This window comes from Lissotriton helveticus, chromosome 1_1 (genome assembly GCF_964261635.1).
Source record: "Lissotriton helveticus chromosome 1_1, aLisHel1.1, whole genome shotgun sequence".
Lineage (NCBI taxonomy): Eukaryota > Metazoa > Chordata > Amphibia > Caudata > Salamandridae > Lissotriton > Lissotriton helveticus.
The window spans coordinates 1,712,018,261-1,712,040,756 of record NC_136057.1 but is presented as its reverse complement, the minus strand read 5'-3'; the positions used below and the strand labels follow the sequence as shown (position 1 = coordinate 1,712,040,756).

The window sequence follows — 22,496 nt, the reverse complement described above, 5'->3', positions numbered from 1 at the left end:
GGTGGCATGGCTGGAGGGGTCGCCTCGAAGGGGAGGGAATAGCCCCTTCGGAATAGTTGCAGCACCCACTTCTCTGACGTGATGGTACGCCAGTGACGGAGGTGATGGCGGACCCTGCACCCTACTGGCGACGAATGGGCCTGAAATGCCGGACTAGGAAGGCTTAGAGGCAGATGCTGCAGGGGTGGGTGTGGACTGACCAAGCCGGTGTCCCCCCGGTACTGCCACGGCGGTAACCACGTTGAGTCTAGGTCTGTGGTCTGTGGCTGGCTGGACGTGTGGGGGCGCCCCTTCCTTGGCCATGAAAGGAGCGAAAAGCAGAAGTTTGCTGGCGTTGGTCTAGGTCCAAGGACTTGGCCATAGCCCTGGAGTCCTTGGAACGCACCAGCACACTATCCGCCTTGTCGCCAAAGAGGCGACGGCCATCAAAGGGCATGTCCATGAGGGTGGCCTGGACATCCCCCGAAAAGTTGGCGGACCTCAGCCAGGTGTGGCGGCGAACCGCCACCGTTGCTGCAATCGCCCTAGCCAACGAGTCCGTTGTGTCGAGTCCACACCGTATTGAGTAGCGTGCTGCATCCCGCCCTTCCGCCAGGGCTTGGGCGAGCTTTGCCCGGGCCTCCTCCGGGCCCTGTGGCAGCACCTCCGCAACCCTATCCCACAGAGAATGAGTGTAACGGCCCAAAAGGCAGGCGGTGTTGACAGACCGCAGCCCCAAACTCAAGGAGGAGAACAGTTTCTTCCCAAATTGATCGTACCTTTTGGATTCCCGATCCGGAGCAGAGGTCAAGAACGCGGTCTAGGAGGTAGAGGCCTGGATCACCAGGCTCTCGGGGGTGGGGTGAAGGAACAGGAAGCTAGGGTCGCCCGGAGCTGGGCGGTGGCGTCGGACCATGTTCCAATCCACAGGGAGGCCTGTGGAGGGCTTGGACCAGGTGCCCAACAGAACGTCGGTGAGGGCTTCGTTGAACGGCAGTAGAGACTCCGAGGAGCTTGTCTGCGGTTTGAGCATCTCAGTGAGGAGATTAGTCCTCACGGTCGCGACAGGGAGCTCAAGAGCCAAGGCCTTGGCCGCCCTGTTCAACACCACGCTGTAAGCAGTCCCCTCCTCCGTAGCCACGGAGGGAGGAGAGACGAATCCCGTGTCGGGCGAAGTGTCCAGACTGTAGGAGAATAGGGTCTGCTTACTACGGTCACCCCCACTTTTTGCTTTGCTTTACTGGTTTTCGACTTAGATATGGCTGTGAGCCTGCTAATCAGACCCACAGCACAGATGCACTCTCTCTAAATTTACACCATGTACCCTAGGTACATCCACAATTGGGAATTGATTCACCTTATGAGCCCCTGTAGAAGTGTACCCTAGGTACTCAGGGCATAGGTGTAACCAAGGCCTACCAGGGGCTGCAGCATGTATTATGCCACCCCTGGCTGGCCACTCAAATAGACACAACTGGCTGATCACTCAGCTGGGGCAAGGTCGTGTAATCACCCCTTGCTTAGGTATAGTATTCCTATACCTACCTATATATAGACACATAGTAACCTATATGTCACTCCTATGGCAGGCCTTAACAATCCTGGAGGCAGAGTGCTTGGTTATGTGTGAGATGGTGCTCTAGCATGAGCTGAGCCTGTCTGCAGCTTTCGGAACCATGTCCTTATAGCTGTTCTATGATATCGCCATACCATATACTCTTAAGTGCATTATAATCCTCGCGGTTAAATGCTAACTTTGGTTTGGCTTTATCCAAACATGTCGTGTAAGGTGTCATACGCTTTGGAATACTACCCCCTCGCCAATTCTGGCGACGGGGGTAGAATTTCACCCTTTTAGAGGGAGAAGATATGTTATTGCGGACTATCCCGGTTGAAGTTAACCAGAGCCCCAGCGTCACAAAATGGACGCTGCTGCCACCGACACAAGTCTGGCCTCCTGCTGCTGGGAGTCCTTCCAGTCACGGAGGTTTGGACAATAGGTTTCCTGCCTATGGAGGTGCGAGCACCACCCCAGACAGGACTTTGTGTATTGGGACAGGGTGGGCTGAATAGATTGAGACACTGCCTGGGGCACACTAGGTGCTCCATGCATACCCCAGTTCAAACCGGTTGCTGGGGCACTCCAGCCCCAGCTCTGGCGCGAAACTGGACAAAGGAGAGGGGGTGTAACCACCCCCCTTCCTGGTCCCACCCATAGGAGGGACCTAGAAAGTAATCCAACCCCTTTTAGTTGTATAAAGGTAGGAGCTGAGTCCTGAGACTTTAGATAAATCCTGAGTCGAAACTTGAAACGGAACTCTGGACCTTTGACGTTCTGCTGAAGCTGAAGACTGAAGAATCTCCCTTGTGGCCAAGGGCTGACCACCCTGGGCAACCAGGCACCATCCAGCAAATCAGCGGCTTGCTTTGTCGACGTTCCCGCCGGAACCCGAGCACAGAGCCTGACAAGACCCAGAATTCCAGACCTCTATGACCCTCTCTTCACGACTGCAGCATAGCTGAGATCCGTGGAGGCGACGAGACACGTGGGACCGGACATCTTGGAAAGCCTGCAACTTGCTAACTGTGCAGCTCCTGAGGTATCCTCGAAGCTGTGCACTAGGGATTGAGAAGCCCTGAATCCGAGCTCCACCTGCACTGAAGATCAGCCCTCCACGAGTTCTGCGTGGGGCCCTTCTGCTTGTGTTCTGCTCGACGCGTTGTCCGGTTGCAGGCCAGTTGGCTAGTAGCCTCTGTGACGACAATCCTTTTAAATCACCTCGCTGGTCTGGTTGCTCCAGACTGGCCCTAGCCTCCCTGCAAAGGGGAGGCCCCTCAGACCTTGCTGGTCTGCACCAGAAGCCTTATTTGAATCCTGCGTGGGTTGCCTTTGCCAAGGCTTGTTGACTCCAATCCGGCAGTCGACCCCTCCATCTGCGAGAACCTTCGTGGGACAGCTCGCCTCCAGCACCTGGTCTTCATCGACGCCTCATTGTCCGCGTGGCTGAAGAGACAAGCTTCAAGACAGCACCTGATTGCTCCACGACGTTGTCTGGTTCCTTCCTGGTTCCACCCAGTCACTGGCTAGTGACCCAAACTCTGTCCCCTCTGCTTTCAGGTCCTCTTCATCCTCAATCCACCCTCGGATCCACCCGAACATCTTCCTCCTGGTCGCCTGCAGCATCTTTCTTCAGGTCTCCAAAGGATCCAATGACGAAACCCGACATCTTCACACCTATGCACCCGCCGTCCGTGGGTGAGGTAACGCGAGTACTTCGGTGCTCCCAAGGGTATTGACTATCCAAGTGTCTAGGTTTTTAGTTGTTTCCTCCTAGCTCAACCGGAAGTGTCCTAAATCCTTCTATATCCAACTTCTAAGTTCCCATTGACTTTGCATTGACTCTCGCGTGTGTGTAAAGACACTGCACGCGCCGCCTCTGGGCCTCCTACTTCTAAACTAAGGTTCAGATAGTGTAGCCCCAGCGATTCCCTAGGCCCTAGGCATTTCCTTTTCTCGTGACGTGGTACTTATACCACTTTCTTAATATATGGTTTGCTTCGCCCCTAGGGCCGAACTGTAAATTGTGCAACTTAACGTATTCTGACTAAGTATCTTGTGATGTGCTTTTGCCTCTGATCTCATAAAGAGTTCAGAGGAGTGTGTTAGTAAATAAATACATATATATTTTATATATATCCTGTGTGGTGTCCTTTCATTTGATATTCAAGGGGTTACATATGGTAAAACAGCTGGCTTTACACGCCCTCAAGAGTCTTTTAGCCTAAGACTGTTCTGTCCACGCTACTACTAGGATAGCTGGTCTATAAGGTTGACTTACAACCATCACCATAAGGGTTGTTTGGACTGGTGCAAGGTGCTCACTAGAATAGTGAACGTCATATACCAGGCCAACTTCTCACACAGACCACTGGCCTCCCCTAGGTCGTCTGCCCAGTCCTGGCTCAACTGGCACTGCAGTGCCAGAGGGTCCTTAGACCCCTCCCAGTCCCCCTCGTCATCCATCTCCTGATAGTCAGGGAAAAATGATGGAGCCGGGCCATAGGTGAAGTGCTCACCCATTGGCGCCGGAAACGGCGCGGGTCCGACGCCGGACCGGTGCTGGGGACAACGTCGTCCGGGGCGGTGTCGTGGGCGACACCCTTGGGGTTGGCGCCAGCGGAGTCGTAAAGTCGACAGGCGACGACCCGGATCCTGGCCTGGATCCTGCGGGGCCCTGCGGCGTCGGGACCAGAATCGACGACGGCGCCGGGGCTGAAACACCCGACGGCACCAGGGCCGGAGCTGCCGGCCCACTAGGACTCCCAGATGAACCTGCGGGGCCCAAAGGTGTCTTAACAGGGTCCGACGGAGGGAAGTGAGTCCTCATGGCCACGAGGAAGTCATGTATCTCCTCCAGCGTCGCGTGCAGCCCAGGGACCGGCGGGTGTGGGCTGGACGGGGCGCTTGCGGCTCCGGCAGAGCCACGTGGGCGGTGTAGCCCGAACCCCCAGCCGCGTCGCGCGGACGTCGGGGGGGGGGGGGGGGGGGGGGGGGAGAGTTGGAAGAGCGATGACGCCTCTTCGACTTCTTTTTCGAGTGCCTCGACTTACCTGAGGACTTGGAGCCCAACAAGTGGTGGTGACTCGTCGAGCGGCGATGACTGCGGCTTGGCGACCGGTCCCTCGACTTCCTCCTAGACCGGGATCTCGAGCTTCGCGGAGCAGACTTCCGGAGCTCGAGCCACTTACGGGACCGCTGATGTCTAGCCTTCGAGGTCAAGGCCCGGCAGTCGGGGCACGACTTGTCATCGTGGTCGGATTATTGAATTTCAAAGGTTTTTTAAAAACGAATTCCTAACTATATAACTCCTGAAACCTATGGTTTTTTCAGTGAATTTCAAAGGTTTTTTTAAATGCTAATTCCTAACTATATAAGGCCTGAAACCTATGGTTTTTGCAGTGAATTTCAAAGGTTTTTTAAATGCTAATTCCTAACTATGTAAGGCCTGAAACCTATGGTTTTTTCAGTGAATTTCAAAGGTTTTTTAAATGCTAATTCCTAACTACATAAGGCCTGAAACCTATGGTTTTTTTCAGTGTTTTAAAAAAAAAAAAATTTGATTGGTTAACTAGCTTATTAAGTGTATCTTAGTGAATACATATATTAGCGACTAATGTTTAAATATTTAAATATATGCATGAGTGATGTAATATGTGACGTCATCAGCAGTGCATTGCAGACGTGCAAGTTATAGTGAGTCCAACTAACTATAACGTGGGAATTTCAATGGTTTTATGCGAGTAAAATTTCCAGCTAACTATAACTGGTGTGAAACCTATGTTTTTTTCAGTGAATATATATATATATATATATATATATAAAATTTCTATGGCAAAATGAAACCCCTCATTTTGTTCCTTTTCAAATTAAATGTATTAAGTGTTACCACTTTATTCCAATCAAGATGACTTCAGGTGTGCCATACTTTTGTCATAAGTAAGACTGTTAGCGTTCTAGTTGTTCTTTAGAACACTCTGGGACATTCTGTCATTGGGCTATAGTTGGGCTACATCTGGCTGATATTTGGGCTACATTTGGGCTCTTTTGTCTCTGGTGGCCATCTTGGGAGACTGCATATCTGAATTTTTTTTATGAAATATAAGAGGATTTGAGAAGTCACTCAAAATGTGCCCTAATTTTTCTTTCTTCAGCACTAATCATAATTTCTATGGCAAAATTAACCCCCTCATTTTGTTCCTTTGCAAATTAAATGTTTTAAGTGTTAACACTTTATTCCAATCAAGATGACTTCAGGTGTGCCATACTTTTGTCATAAGTAAGACTGTTAGCGCTCTAGTTGTTCTTTAGAACACTCTGGGACATTCTGTCATTGGGCTATAGTTGGGCTACATCTGGCTGATATTTGGGCTACATTTGGTTTTTTTTGTCTCTGGTGGCCATCTTTGGGCTACATTGGGCTCTAACATATATATAGCCCAATGTAGCCCAATATATATTTTTTCAAAGTTAATTTTCGTAAAAACCACTGGAGCACATATCTTGAGACATAGCAAAGGCACATCGGGCTACCAGTCCCTACAATTTTGCCAAGTTTGGTGGAAAACCATTCAGCCGTTCGGGCTAAAAGTGAGTCCAACCGCCCTATGGAAATTAACATGGGGAAAACACGTTTTGGGACCCCCCTTTATCTCGGCCCCCGCTTGACGAATCCCCCCCAAACTTTCAGGGAAGGAGCGGAGCGCCGCGAGGCAAAGTTAAGAAAAATTTCAGGAAGATTCCTCAACCGGCGCCAAAGTTATTCCCAATAGAATGTTGCGATTTCCCTATGGAAAACAATCCTAACTATATATACCTACTGGCTATCGCCAGTAGGTAATATATACATATGTATATATACATATGTATATATATATATATATATATATATACATATGTATATATACATATGTATATATATACATACATATATATATATATCCTTGCTCCAATTGCGCCAGAAAGACGGGGCTCCAGCGGTGGGTGCCGCTACACGGTTGGCGCACCGTGTAATATCAATGCTCCGAAATCTTCTCTCCCAGCCGAGAGAGAAGAAGAAAAGCAGCACTCGCGGGGTGAGTTTCAGAGTTTCTTTAATTTAATCTTGGTGCAGACACGTTTCGGGCCAAGCCCTTTGTCAATGTAATTACAAAAACGCTACTGGGAAGACATTTTATGCAGCGCGGTGTTTCTGATGGAAACTGAGAATGGACTACCCGTCTCAAAGCTGCGGGCGCCATATTGGAATGTGCAAAAGTAACATTGTTACATTCATTATGGGGCAAAATTACATTTTTAAACAACATGATTCAGTTGATTTTCGGAGCCGTGGATCGGCTCACCAATTAAATTCTATCAACTTCTGTTGTGACATAAAAATGATCAGAAACAAGTACATTTCAAGATTATTCAAACAGTCCTTTTTTTCTTATTGAGTGTACATGTTTACGCATTTTATCTCACATATATGAATGAAAGCTCCCAATGAATCAAACATCCCATTATTATCTTGCCGTGGATCGGCTTAGGCGGCTCCTATTACTAGAAACCGCCTACCTGTACCCGGGGGCACCCCCCCAGGTCAACACAGATTCCAACAGAATTAGAAGAGATGGCTGGCTGTTTACAGATTCACTTCATTTACCCAGGTGGATGGCTAATTCCTCCCCACTATTCAGACCTGTTGGAATTTTTGTCTGTAGGTCGATGATATACCGAGACTCCAAACGTCTCAACCTCAACAGTCTGTTACCACCCCTTTCATGTTCCGGTACTTGATCCACCCCGAACTATTGTAACAGATCCCTATTGCTCCGATGTTTAATGGCAAAATGTTTAGCGACAGGGGATGTCAAATCCTTGTTAGCTATTGCCCTCATGTGTTCAAGGATTCTTAACTTCACGCTTTTTATCGTGCTCCCTATGTATTTTAGGTTGCATGGACATACTAGGCAATACACCACATAAGGTGTTTGACATGTAATGAAGGACCCAATAGTTTTCTTCCTCGTGACCCCAGGGATTTCGTAGCCCAAGACCCTTTTGCTATATGCACAGGCCTTGCATTTTCCACAAGGATAGAATCCTTTCATTTCTGCCAGAGTATTCGTCCTAGCGACGGGAGTCTCGAGGTGGCTGTGTACCAGTAGATCTTTGATGGACTTTGTTTTTTTGAAAGTTACTAGTGGATTATTGGGGATATCTGCCCCGATAATGGGATCAGTCTTTAGAATATGCCAACTATGGCGTAAAATTCCTTTTAGTTTGTTGGCATCGTTGCTGCAAGATGTTATTAGACGGAATTTGCCCTCATCAGATTTTTTGTGATTTATTCTTTCCTTTAGCAGTTCAGCTCTATCAGTCCCGGACACTCGTTTAAGAGTCTCGGTCAAGAGAGCAGGGCTATAGCCTCTTTGTATGAACCTGGCCACACTATCTTTGGCTGCATCCTGGAAGTCTTCCTCTCGTGAGCAGTTGCGTTTGAGGCGCAATAGCTCCCCGTAAGGGATACTTCGTTTCAGGTTCACCGGGTGTCCGCTCTCAGCGTGTAAAACGCTGTTGCCGGCGGTAGGTTTACGGTATAGGGATGTTGTTACTTGGTTATCAATAATGGTTACACGAAGGTCGAGGTAGCTCACTGCCACTGAGCTAACCTCGCCAGTGAATTTCAGATTAACATTGTTAGTGTTCAGATGTGAAATGTAATCTCTGGCACTTTGTTCTGACCCTCTCCACACTAGGAAGAGGTCGTCAATATACCTGTGCCATTTAACCACATTGCTGGTCCAAGTAATATTTCCCTCCGACCAGGCCACCTGCTCCTCCCACCAGCCTACGAATAAATTCGCGTAGCTGGGGGCGAAGCAGGTTCCCATGGCGGTCCCGGAGATTTGTTTGAAAAGCTCACCCTGGAAAAGAAAGAAATTATTCAACAGGCAAAATTCCGTTAATTCAAGCAACATAGTACTGTGTCCCGCATATTTCAGTGGTCTCTTCATCATGAAATATTCCACTGCTTTTAAGCCTTGCGAGTGCTCAATACACGTATATAAGCTCGTGATATCCATCACAATCAAAACATACAAAGGATCCCATACTAAGTCCTGTAGTTGTACGATGAACTCTTTCGTGTCCCTAATGTATGAGGATAATTGAAGCACTGATTGAAAGAGGAAGTAATCAATGAACACCGACAGATTCTCTGTTAAGCTGCCCATTGATGAAACTATTGGGCGGCAAGGAGGTGCCTTAAGATCTTTATGAATTTTAGGCAGATGGTAAAAAGTAGGGATTACTGGATGGTTCGATCGTAAGAAAAGATGTTCCTCAGTATTCAACATATCTTTATTGTGCCATTTTTGTATTAGCTTATCATATTCTTGTATGCTCTCCTGATATTTTCTCATAGTTGTGGGTTCGTAATGTTGTCGATTTGATAGTTGTCGCTTAGCTTCCCCCACATACATGTCCTTGGTCATTATTACTACATTCCCCCCTTTGTCGGAGGGTTTGTAGATCACAGAGGTGTCATCCTGGAGATTTTTCAAGGCTTTTCTCTGTCCTATGGTTAAGGAGTTGGTGACATTTCCTTTTTCGTTCTTTTTGGACATGCGTAGTTTGATCAAGTCTTTTATCACTGTCTCTGAGAAAATGTCAATCGCATCTTGGGCCATTTGTGGTAGAAAATGTGAGATGGGTTTGAAAGGACTCTGTGGGGCTTCCTGATCTATGCCCACCTTCCTACTTCTTTGTGTCAGACTAGTTTCATCAGAATTGCTTGTTGTAATTTCAGATCTTATCTCTTCCAAGATTTCCAAGGTTTCCAAGTCACCCAATTGGATGTTGTCAGTCTCCAAGATTTTATTTTGTCGTTTTTCATGCATTGTTGGCTTAGTTTTGTAATATTTGTGTAACTTTAGTTTCCTGGTAAATCTAAAGAGATCGATCCTGGTTTGAGTAAATTCCAGGTCTTTTTGAGGGCAGAACGAGAGGCCTAGTTGCAACAAGGTTTCCTCATCTTTAGTCAGTTGTTTAGGACTCAGGTTTACGATGGTCAGAGATTCAGATGTATCTAGCGGGTTCCTCCCTTCTTTGCTTTCCCGCGTGCCAGATTGTTGCCTCTGCCTCTTCCGCGTCCTCTTCCGACCTCCCCTCCTTGTTTTTCTTCGTCTGGTTCCGGGGGCTTTACTTTCCCCCCCCTGAGCCATGCGTGACGGATTATGTCGAATTCCTCGTGAAAAGGAGTTTTCGTTGGCCTGGATGGTCCTGCCACTCCTTCTTCGTCAGATCCAGTGACTTCCGATTCTGAGGTTTCGATTCTCTCGGGGGGCTGTCCAGAGTTTTGCTTTTGTTTGAATAGGTCTTTCCTTGGGCCATCAAATTTCTTAGCGAAAGTAGGTACTCTCCCCATTGAGTAGTCCCGTTCGTCCCTATCAAATTTTTCTTCCTTTCGCAGTCTGATTTTAGTTTCATATCTAGTCAACCGTTTCTTCATTTCCACCATCATTTCTTGATGTTTTGCATTCTCCGGAGATTTCTCTAGTTCTTCTTCGAGTGATTTTATCTCTTTTAGTGCCTTCTCCCTGTCGCTCCATGCGAATTTGACAAGTAATGATAAGCTCCCTTTGCAAAATTCTGCAGTATGTACATGCCATTCTTCCAGAAGTTGGGGGTCTGGATTTTCGTATGCTGGAATGGTATACACACGTAAACCCCGTGGGACTCTCCCCACCTTGATGTAGTTCTCAATCGAGGTTGCTTCCCACCACTTCCGTGTCTCTCTTTCAAAAAGTCTCTCGAGCTTTATATACTTTTGAGCCAATGGATCTGTATTTTTGGCACTACTCACTGCCGTGGTGCGTATTTGCCCACCTGTTCTTTTGTTGAACATGCCAGCTGCTGCCTCCTCTCGCGCTGCATTGCTAAACATGAGTTCCCAGATTGTATGGAGAACCGGTCCCGGTCTCCGTTTGAAGCGTTCACTAGAAAGTTCTCTGAAACTCAGCCCCTCACCAACGCCTGAGCATTCCACAACACACTGTCCTATTAAGGGTTTTATATGGTGTGTTTGTCGACTTACCCCAATCTTTTGTATTTGCGGTCGTAAATTATTCCATCCCGGTCCCGCCGGCAATTCCGCCTGTATTTCAGGTGCCAGCCTGGTCTCCTCGGGAAAACGGCCTCAAAGGTAGTCCTAATGCTCGGGCGGTGCCTCCGTCAAAAATCAATCCTTGCTCCAATTGCGCCAGAAAGACGGGGCTCCAGCGGTGGGTGCCGCTACACGGTTGGCGCACCGTGTAATATCAATGCTCCGAAATCTTCTCTCCCAGCCGAGAGAGAAGAAGAAAAGCAGCACTCGCGGGGTGAGTTTCAGAGTTTCTTTAATTTAATCTTGGTGCAGACGCGTTTCGGGCCAAGCCCTTTGTCAATGTAATTACAAAAACGCTATTGGGAAGACATTTTATGCAGCGCGGTGTTTCTGATGGAAACTGAGAATGGACTACCCGTCTCAAAGCTGCGGGCGCCATATTGGAATGTGCAAAAGTAACATTGTTACATTCATTATAGGGCAAAATTACATTTTTAAACAACATGATTCAGTTGATTTTCGGAGCCGTGGATCGGCTCACCAATTAAATTCTATCAACTTCTGTTGTGACATAAAAATGATCAGAAACAAGTACATTTCAAATATACATTGTACATTTCAAGATTATTCAAACAGTCCTTTTTTTCTTATTGAGTGTACATGTTTACGCATTTTATCTCACATATATGAATGAAAGCGCCCAATTTATTTATTTATTTATTTATTTTGAGAGTTTTATATAGCGCGAACAAGATCTTTGCAGATAACAGAGCGCTTTACAAAGGCAGGTGGAGGGCAGGGGAACAAGGGGGCATAGTGGGGAGGTAGCTCAACATGATCATGTACATAGCACCAATACAGTATATAACATAGTACCCATATAACGTATAGTACAGGTATGAGGTAGCGGGCATAGTTGGAGCGTAAGTCATCAACAGGTTCATGTACATAGCACCAATATAGTATATAACATAGTACTCATATAACGTATAGCACCAATATAGTATATAACATAGTACTCATGTAACGTATAGTACAGGTACGAGGTAGCAGGCAAAATTGGAGCGTCGGCCATCCACTCGCTGTAAATAAACACGTGCATAGGAATATATAGGCAGTATCATAGCGCCAGACTGGTAATACTGTTCTTAATGTAAAACACGCGAAATTGTTCAAGTGTATTTAGCCATAAGGATACTTTTAACTTCTTTCTTAAAAAGAAGGGAGGAAGAGATGAGTCTTGTTTCAGGAGGAAGTGCGTTCCAGATCCTGGGCGCCATACCAGAGAAGGAGCGTTTGTAGGTTTTTTCCTTCCGGAATCTTCGCGGTTTCAGCAGAAGATTGTTCGAGCTCCTGGTGGTTCTGGACCCACCTGAGATTGTCAACTTATGAGTGAGGTAGCTGGGTGATTTCAAGTGTATAGCCTTGTGCGTCATGCAGGCAATTTTCAGCTGAATTCTGGCTTCCAGAGGCAGCCAGTTCAAGGCTTTGAAGTCAGGAGAGATATGCGAATGCTTTTTTGATCCAGTGATGAGTCTTGCTGCCGCATTTAGTGACGCTCTTAGGGGTGCAGTTGTCGTTAGGGGGAGGCCGCAGAGGGCCACGCTGCCATAGTCTATGCGAGGGATGACTAGAGCTTGTACTGCTGTTTGGAAGTCTTTTGCTGGGAGGAAGGGTTTCAGTTTTCTCAAGGTGTTTATTTGGAAGTTCGCCCCCTTAGTAGCCTTGCTGATATGCTGCTGCATGCTGAGGTTTGTGTCTAGTGTTATGCCTAGGGATTTAGCTGAGTCCACGATGGTCGGTTGGACATTGAGTGCTGTTAGGTGCTTAAGCCATGTTTGAGCGGAAGATATTTTCGTGGGAGGTGAGATTAGGAGGAACTCCGTCTTCATAGCATTGAGTTTGAGGTGGTTGTCAGCCAACCAAGATTGGGTGCTTCTGATCGTTGAATTCAGACTCAGGATGTCTTTGGGGGATTGTAACTTGAGATATATTTGAGTGTCATCGGCGTACATGTGAAAGTGTACATTGGATGCTTGTAACAGAGTGGTGAGAGGTTCCATAACTAGGTTGAACAGAGTAGGGGATAAGCATGATCCTTGAGGGACGCCTAACGATACCGGTACTGGGGAAGACATTAGGTTTTTGCTCTTGAATTTTTGAATCAAACATCCCATTATTATGGTGGAAAACCATTCAGCCGTTCGGGCTAAAAGTGAGTCCAACCGCCCTATGGAAATTAACATGGGGAAAACACGTTTTGGGACCCCCCTTTTATCTCGGCCCCCGCTTGACGAATCCCCCCCAAACTTTCAGGGAAGGAGCGGAGCGCCGCGAGGCAAAGTTAAGAAAAATTTCAGGAAGATTCCTCAACCGGCGCCAAAGTTATTCCCAATAGAATGTTGCGATTTCCCTATGGAAAACAATCCTAACTATATATACCTACTGGCTATCGCCAGTAGGTAATATATACATATGTATATATATATATATATATATATATATATATATATATATATATATATATATATATATATATACACACATATATATATATATACACACACACAATATACACATATATATATATATATATATATATATATACACACATACATCGAAGCTACTACCTTCTTGTCTTGCAAAAGAAGAGACAGCACTCTCGGGAGGAGGATCAAAGATTTATTTCAGACCCTCTGAACACCAGACGCGTTACGGCTACTGCCTTTGTCAGTGGTACACTGACGCGCCATTTTTTTCCTTTTTAAATACCCATCACATGTCATCCTTAGTCATGAAGGTAGAGAGAGGACTAATACATAATATTTACGTGACATATTGGAAAGGTTTCATCGTTATTTACAACGTTTCATGATTGTAATTCAATTCATTTCGCCCTGGATGGGCACCTTTAGATTACATGTTAATTCATAGAGTAAGATTTATAAGGAAAAAAATGGCGCGTCAGTGTACCACTGACAAAGGCAGTAGTCGAAACGCGTCTGGTGCTCAGAGGGTCTGAAATAAATCTTTGATCCTCCTCCCGAGAGTGCTGACTCTTCTTTTGCAAGACAAGAAGGTAGTAGCTTCGATAAATAGCGGGGCACGCCCCCCGCAAACAAGCACCCGTGCTTGAGTGCATGGTCTGGCGTGAAAAGGAAGCAGCGATATACACATACATATATACATATACACATACATATATACACACACACATACATATACACACACATATACACACAGACACACATATATACACATATATACCCATATATACACACACACACACATATATACACACACACACACATATATACACACACACACACACACATATATACACACACACACACATATACACACACACACACATATATACACACACACACACACATATATACACACACACACACATATATACACACACGCATATATATATATATACACACACACGCATATATACACACACGCATATATACACATGCATATATACACACACACACACACACATACATATATATATATCCGTCCTGTCGCAGAGGGAGCACTTGGCAGGTTGGTGCTGGAATCGGGACCAGGACAGGGTCCCGTATTTTAAATTCACTCGAAAAAAAGGGTTTTCCAGCATTCCGCTTGTTAGAGATATTTCAATTTTATTCAGCAAACTGTGAAAGCCTACGCGTTTCACAGTTTGCTGAATAAAATTGAAATATCTCTAACAAGCGGAGTGCTGGAAAACCCTTTTTTTCGAGTGAATATATATATATATATATATATATATATATATATATATATATATATATATATATATATATATATATATATTCCAACAATCTGGTTCCTGTTTTTCCTGCAATGGCGCTTCGTAGCGTGCGTTGCTCCTGCGGCAGAACCAAGCCGCTTGCAATTCCAACAACGTCTCTTTCCAAGGAAAAAACAAAATGAGCCGCAACTCACAGCCACTATTATCTTCAAGACAAATGGTTTTATTTTCTTTTTTCAAGCACAGATTTAACCAACGCGTTTTGGTAGCTCCGTCTACCTTGCTCACGGTTGATTACCCCTCAAGTTACACATTATTTAAAACACCCAGACTACCCAGAAAGCATGTGATTTCCATACTTCCTGTTTGTTTTAACGCTGGGAATTATGGACTCTGTAGTTTTCATTAGTAAATCATTCCCATCATGATTAGTTATCGGTATTTCTAGACACCCTGTCTATTTTATCATACCGTTTACGCTGCACAATCAATTTGTACACAATTAGATACTGCCCTCCAGTGGGCACCGCGCAGCTTATTATTTAAAGTCAATAACAATGGATAGCGCAAAAAAAATCATTTTTAGGGGATATGCGCCTCGTTCTCCAGCAACGCCAGTGGGTACAAAACCAGGGGGCGCCAAGACAGCAACGAGGAAGAGGAAGGGGCAGACCATGGCAACAGAGAAACAGAAATCCACAACCAGAAGAGGGTGGAGAAGAAAGAAGCTCAACCGAAAGGATTGGTACCAAGACTCGCAGTATGAGACAGAGGAAGGACAAATAAAGGAAGAATAACAAGTCGTAAATTTATCCAAACGAGACATAACACCAGCTGAAACCTCCCTATTAAAGAAAGGCATAAATTATTGCCCAACGAAAAGAATGGATCTGACACAGACCAGAATCGATTTTTATCTGTACATACGGAAAATCAAATTGGCAAAATACTTCATGGACAGGAAAAACAAACCTAAGCTATCCCAAGATTCTCCAAAACCAACTTCCACATTAAAGGTTAAAGAAGCGGAAAGCTACTTGACATTACTAAACCTAAATTCAGAAGAGGGTGAGGAAATCCAGCGGGAACCCGCAATACAACAAATGGGGGCGGGAACCAGTACGAAAAAGGCAAAATCAAAGTTCTATCCACAATTACCCCCAGGCAATAAAATTGACATTTTTCAAGAGGCGGTAACACATGATTTGTAGAACATCACCAAAACTAAGGGCAAAGACAACTTAACTTCACAAGAAAGGGAAGCTCTTACATGTCTGATTAACGACAAAGAGATCGAAATCAAAATGGCGGACAAAGGGGGAAACGTGGTATTATGGGACAGAAACGCATATATCACGGAAGCAATGAACCAATTAACCAACCCTCTGTTTTACGAACAACTTCAGACAAACCCAATGGATAAGATTAAAAGAGCAATTGATCAAAAACTTGACATTTGGGAAACCAGGAAATTAATCTATTTGGATGAAAAGAAATACTTGGTGGTGGATTTTCCTCGAATGGCAACAATGTATTTTTTTACCAAAGATACATAAGGATCCTAAAAGACCACCAGGGAGACCGATAGTGTCAGCAAAGGGCTCAATACTAGAACCAATGGCAAACTTTATTGATTACTATCTAAATCCTTATGTCCAAAAACTGAGATCATACATCAAAGATACGACTGACTTTTTATGTACCATACAAAAATTGACTTGGCAAAACGAATATCTGATGATAACAATGGACGTCATCGCCCTTTATACTAACATCAACAATGATTTAGGCTTGAAAGAATGCCAACATTACCTGCAATATCGTAATATCCACTACAAAGAACACAATGACATGATAATGGACATGATTTCCCTGTGTTTGTCAAACAACATCTTCCTATTTGGAGACCAATTGTACCGCCAACGTAATGGAGCGGCAATGGGCTTTTCCTTCAGCCCAAGTTATGCGTGCATAGCAATGGGCTGGTGGGAGGAAGAAGTGGCATGGAACAGTCAAAACAGACACTTCACCCAACATATAGTGACCTGGAAAAGGTTCATTGATGATTTATTCATCATTTGGAGTGGGAGTGAAGCCGAGTTCCGACAGTACTTTGACATCCTAAACGCAAGCACACCGTGTCTGAATTCACCTACGAATTAAGTAAAACCAAAGTGTTATTTATGGACACGGAGGTGTACGTGAGAAATAATCGGATGGAAACAACTCTACACCGTAAAATCACAGCAACCAATGCAACCCTAGAAGCAACAAGCTTCCATCAACCTTCATTGATCTCCAGTATTCCCTACGGGGAATTTCTCCGCCTAAGACGGATCTGTAGTGAAGAACCAGAGTGGAAAAAACACAGTGCGGGTACTATTAAACGTTTTCAAAACAGAAAATATGGAAAACAACTGATCAACAAATGTTGGGAAAAAGCTAATGCAAAACCAAGATTGGATTGCCTCAAATCAATAGACAATGAAAAGAAACCGGAAGAAGAACCAATAAGACTCATTTTGGATTACACTCAAGAATCTAAAAAAATCTTTCAGATTTTAAAGAAGAATTGGAAGATACTGCAACTAGATCCTACTGTGGGACAAAGGATGGGGGCTCACCCAATTATAACCTACAGAAGAGCAACAAAGTTAAAAGACCAGCTAGTCCATAGCCATTTTCAAAGGAAGAGATCAAAGAACATATGGCTAAAAACTAAGGCATTCGTCAAATGCTATAACTGTAAGGTGTGTGAGATTGCCAAACCCACAAAAGAACTAATCATGGCAAATAAAAAAATCTGGAAAATAAACGAACTAATAACATGCAAAAGTCAGTACACAATCTACATGATAGAGTGCCCATGTAAGTTAAAGTACATAGGGAGCACCGTATGTAAATTGAAAATACGAATCCTGCAACATGTCCGCACTACAGTCAACAAGGACAGAAATAACGCGGTAGCCAAACATATGGAGAGCCATCACGATGGAAATTGGAAACTTTTAAAGTTTTGGGGAATAGAAACAATGTCCCTTTCCGACCGGGGTGGCCACCGGGAAAAACTTTTGAGGCAAAAAGAGTCACGGCATATTCTGAATTTTCGAACCATGACACCCTTAGGCTTGAATCAGTCGGAGGAACTGTACATCCATTTGTAAATTAGAATTTGTTTCTAACTTCTCTAACCCAACTGTCTCTCCCCACACCCATACCCCACCCCCCTTTCTAACAAAGCCCACTGGAGGGCATTATTGACTTTAAATAACATGCTGTGCGTTGCCCACTGGAGGGCAGTATCTAATAGTGTACAAATTGATTGCGCAGCGTAAACGGTATGATAAAATAGACAGGGTGTCTAGAAATACAGATAACTAATCATGATGGGAATGATTTACTAATGAAAACTACAGAGTCCATAATTCCCAGCATTAAAACAAACGGGAAGTATGGAAATCACATACTTTCTGGGTAGTCTGGGTGTTTTAAATAATGTGTAACTTGAGGGGTAATCAACCGTGAGCAAGGTAGACGGAGCTACCGAAACGCGTTGGTTAAATCTGTGCTTGAAAAAAGAAAATTAAACCATTTGTCTTGAAGATAATAGTGGCTGTGAGTTGCGGCTCATTTCGTTTTTTCCTTGGAAAGAGACGTTGTTGGATATATATATATATATATATATATATATATATATATATATATATATATATATATATATATCCTTCTGAAATTGGAGCAGCTTTAACTGTAGAAAACTACAGCACTGTCATTAAACCCAAACCACATTGCAGCATTTAGAGTAGACCTATGGAACATTCTTAACATAACTTTAAGAAGTGCATTTTGCCTAATAGCCTTAGATCTTTTTTCTGACTCGTGCTGACTGGATGTCAGGACTCTTCAGGATTCTTTCAACCTTCCTTTTTCTGAGATTTTTCCTCAGAAATCTATTTTGTTCCACCTTTACTCAATATCTAATAAAAACTACAACAATTTCCCTGAGTGATATTTTCAGGGATTAGTTTTCTTCAATATGCCTTCCCTTTTTGTTAAAGCATCCCTCCTATGTGAGGAAAAAGGCTTCTTCTGCCCCCCATGACATTTGTGCTCTGTTTACCCAGTTCTCAGTGTGTCAAAGACTGTCCTATTTGTCAGAAAATGACAGAAATGGTTCTTAACAAGGCAAGCATAACACTGCAGCAATAGCAGCAGCACTGCAAGCTACCATCAGATAAAACAGGTACATCATGAACACTGGAGGTGCAAATGAACCTTAACTACACCATACCCAAATATTTACAGCATGATAAGTAGCAGTTCAAGTTTCCACACAAAAAAAATCTTTACAGTAAATTCACCAGTGATGTAATATTTACGATAATAAACAAGCAATTAGTGAGTGCATGAGAAACTCCGGTTTCAGAGCAAAGACTGAAAGAGAAGGCTATGACATACCCTATGATTGTGGCACTGCCATTTAGTTCGTTCACCAGAAAGGCCAGGATAGCAGCTTTGGTCTCTGGTGGGTGGGCCTGGAAGGGCTTTGATCGCAGACTGTCACATATCTCCAGGTCTGCCCCATAAATCTCCATGAAGATACGGAGCACTTCTGATACAGTGTCCCGATTTAGCTCAAGCTCCGAAATCTTCTCCCCGAGGACCTTAAGAGACTGCAAGACATAAAGAACTAGTAATGCGGTCTGGTAACCAACCTGTCCTCTCATTCCCCAAGTATTAACTTATTAGGAGGCATTAGGCCAGAACACCAAAAGCTGGTCCTAGTATCTGATGAACTTCATATTCAAAAGCTCTGAAAAAACATCATGGATAATACACTCACTGACACAAAGGCGCACAGTTATTCAGTACTGCATCCACATAGGTTACACGCATAAGCCCCCAAATTAGCACTCCCACAGTCACAGTACCAGGGTCCTCACACTAGATGACACAAAACTGACCTTTCCTTACTATTCCAACCTTACAGTCACCACTGTCACACGCACAAACTTGAGTGCATGCCTATACCCCATTCTCAAGATCCCGATCCACACAAACACCAGGTCTAGCTTTCTCCAAAATTTAATCTTCAAGGCTTCAATATTTGCAACAATCAAGCTGTCCAGTATTATGCATGTGGGTCCACCAATGGAGTAGTGAAGCAGGATCAAACACTGAACTCTACTCAGTGTTTACAGCCTCAAAAGCCCCATATGGACGGACACCAGACACATGTCCCTTTCACCGAGTGTAGCCCTAAAGGTCATATATGTACATTCTGACGGCTCCCAGATCCAATACAGCAGTCAAGTGTTTGCTAATATAAACTTTTAATTACACACCTGGGCATAGGACGGTAGCCCTGGATCTCGCAACACCAGTCTCAGAAGGCGGATCAGCAAGTCCATTACTTCACACAGGCTGTCTCCTGTATTAAAGAGGCCCTCCTGGAGGGTGCAGAGACTTGGAACCTCCTTGGCGATATCAAAGCCAAGCACCTTCCCGTAGCTGTGCAGAAACTCTACTACAGCCAAGCAGTTTGAAAAGGCACAGCTGGGCAGAAAGAGGCCAGGAATTTGAGCAAACTCCGGCAAAGGCTGAAAGAGAGAAAAGTGTTTTAGTGGCACAAGAACATAAAAACGTAGACACACAATTGCAGAATGCTATGTGCCAACGGCAGGAGTATTTGTTGGGAGGTGAAGGGCTTTCTTTAGATACTTCTTTGGGATATTAAAATTAACAGGATTAGTACAAGATCAACACAATTCCCAAAATGTAATTTATTGTGCAACTAAGGATTACAATCTACCTAGAACCTAGTGTAAAAAATGGTCTCTAAAAGTAGGGCAAGAAAGGGTAGTAAACATTATACTCCACACCCATCTTAGCAAACCAGTTACTTACCTTTGGTAACACCTTATCTAATAGAGACTCTCTCTAGCCACCAATTCCTTACCTTAGAATTATACCCAAGTGCCAGACCGGATCTGGAAATTTTTTGTTAAACAATACCCCTGCTTGCAGGTAGGTGGCATTATTTAGCTCTGAGGGCGTGGCATCAGTGGAGCCAGAAGTGATGTGTGCGGTGCCTATATATGCGCAACCCAGGCACGCTGATGTCAGTTAATTTTTAGGACTTTCAACACCAGAAGTCCAAAGCCACGAAGTACGCTGATTACTGGTGTGAAAACTAGGGCCCTGAAAAGTGAAAGCCCGGTCTCTAGAAATCAGTTCGCAGAGTGGGGAGGATGGGTGAGTCGTTAAGGAATCTGCAACTAGATAGCCTCTATTTGATAAGGCATTACTGAAGGTAATCAACTTGTTCATCAGACAGACTAGATACCCAAGCAATACCTCATGAGGAATTCCTGCAGGACCAAACAGGGAGAATGCCCATCCCTAAGGACATGACGGCCGGGCAGCAGTGTTTGGTAAATGTGTAAAAGGAAGCCCATGCTGCCACCTGGCAGGTGTTCAGGCCCGGAACTAGGCATGCTAAGGCAGTGGTGGCAGCTTTAGCTCTGGTGAAATGAGTACGCAAACCCTAAGGGGTTAGCTTTTTAACCAATGGGTAGCAGATTTTTATACAGAGCACGATCCATTGAAAGATGGTCTGCTACTCCACAGCCTGTCCTTTCTTTACTCAGACATACTCAATGCAGAGTTGCTCATCCACCTGGAACTTTTTCGTGCATGCAGGGTAGAACGACATCGCATCTTTAGGGTCCACACGGTAAAATCACTCCTCTTCCTTGGAGGGATGAAGCAGAGCATAAAAAGTAGGCAGAGTGATGGTTTGGCCTACGTGAAATGGAGTGACCACTTTCAGAAGGAAGGAAGCCTGAATGTCACAAATTCCCCAGGGCCGATGTTATCTGCCACGAGAAAGGCTGTCTTCATGGTAAGGAGCTTGAGGGGACAATTGTGCAGAGGTTCAAAGGGAGCACACATAAGGAAAGTGAGGTTAAGATTAGGGTTCCACTGGGGCATAACTAAAGAAATGGGAGGAAACATATGTTGCAAACCTTTCTAAAACCTATGTACAATACGGAATTTGAAAAGGGAAGGTTCATCAGGCAACCGAAGAAAAGTAGAGATAGCAGAAACCTATCCTTACACAGTGCTGAGAGAAGAGCCCTTCGGGGAAAAGGAAAGAACGAACAGGACAACCTGAGAAAGGGGGGCCGAAAGTGGATCAATGTGCCTTTCTGTACACTATGCCCCAAATTTTGCCCAACGGCAGGCGTAAACTATCTTGGTGGAGGGATGTGTGGTTGCCAACATAACATTACAGAATTTGGGCAAAGGGTCAATAAGGCAGACCGTGGAAAGGTTTGGTTGGCGAACCCTCCCCTGCTGCTGCGAAATAAGAAGAGGAACGGTGGCCGTCCTTAAAAGCTCAGGATACCAGACTCTCCTTGTACAATCCAACACCACAAGGATGACTTGGGCCCCGGTCGTTTCTGATCTTTTTGACAACTCTGGGCAGGAGTGGTAAGGGGGGGAGGCGTACAGGAGGCTGGACCTCCACTTGAGTTGTATCTCAGAGCGAGAGCCGCCTTGGAAGTCCACTGCACAGAACTGCTGACACTGCATGTTCTCGTTGGTGGCGAACAGATCTAATCAATGCTTTCAACACTCCTGAAAGAGACCTTGTACGACCTCCAGATTGGGATCCTATTTGTGATCCGCTCTGGCGTTTGGAGAATCTGCCAGATGTAGAACCACCAGGGATATGCCCTGCTGTTCCAGCCATGTCCAGAGACGCAGGACCTCTTGACAAAGGGTCCATGACCCCATCCCGCCCTGCTTGTTGCAGTACCACATGGTGGCAGCGTTATCTGTAAACACTTTCACTAACCTTCCCAGGATGGAGGATAGAAAGGCTTTCAATGCAAACAGGTTGATGTGGAGTCATCTGATCTCCACCTCTTCCAAATGGCCGCCCCACCCCAGGAGTGACACATTTGTCACTACTGTTAGATCTGGTTAGGGAGGGAGAGGGATCTGCCGTTGACCTAATCGCAGTTATTCAGCCATCACTTCAGGACCTCTGCAATTACCTCATATGGGCCTGGACCATGTCAGAGAGATTTTCTTGATGC

The 22,496-nt window shown here is 45.0% G+C and overlaps 1 protein-coding gene across 11 annotated transcripts in view; it reads right to left on the bottom strand.

Moving 5' to 3' along the window:
* BAZ2A (bromodomain adjacent to zinc finger domain 2A) overlaps window positions 1–22,496 on the bottom strand; it is a 1,342,005-nt gene that overhangs the window by 728,601 nt on the left and 590,908 nt on the right. For all 11 annotated transcript variants that reach the window (XM_078689111.1, XM_078689116.1, XM_078689113.1 and 8 more), the window contains 2 exons: window positions 19,734–19,988; window positions 18,847–19,061 (listed from right to left, as the gene is read on the bottom strand). In XM_078689111.1, the coding sequence (XP_078545237.1) occupies window positions 18,847–19,061; window positions 19,734–19,988 (470 nt within the window). The remainder of the gene's footprint in view (window positions 1–18,846; window positions 19,062–19,733; window positions 19,989–22,496) is intronic.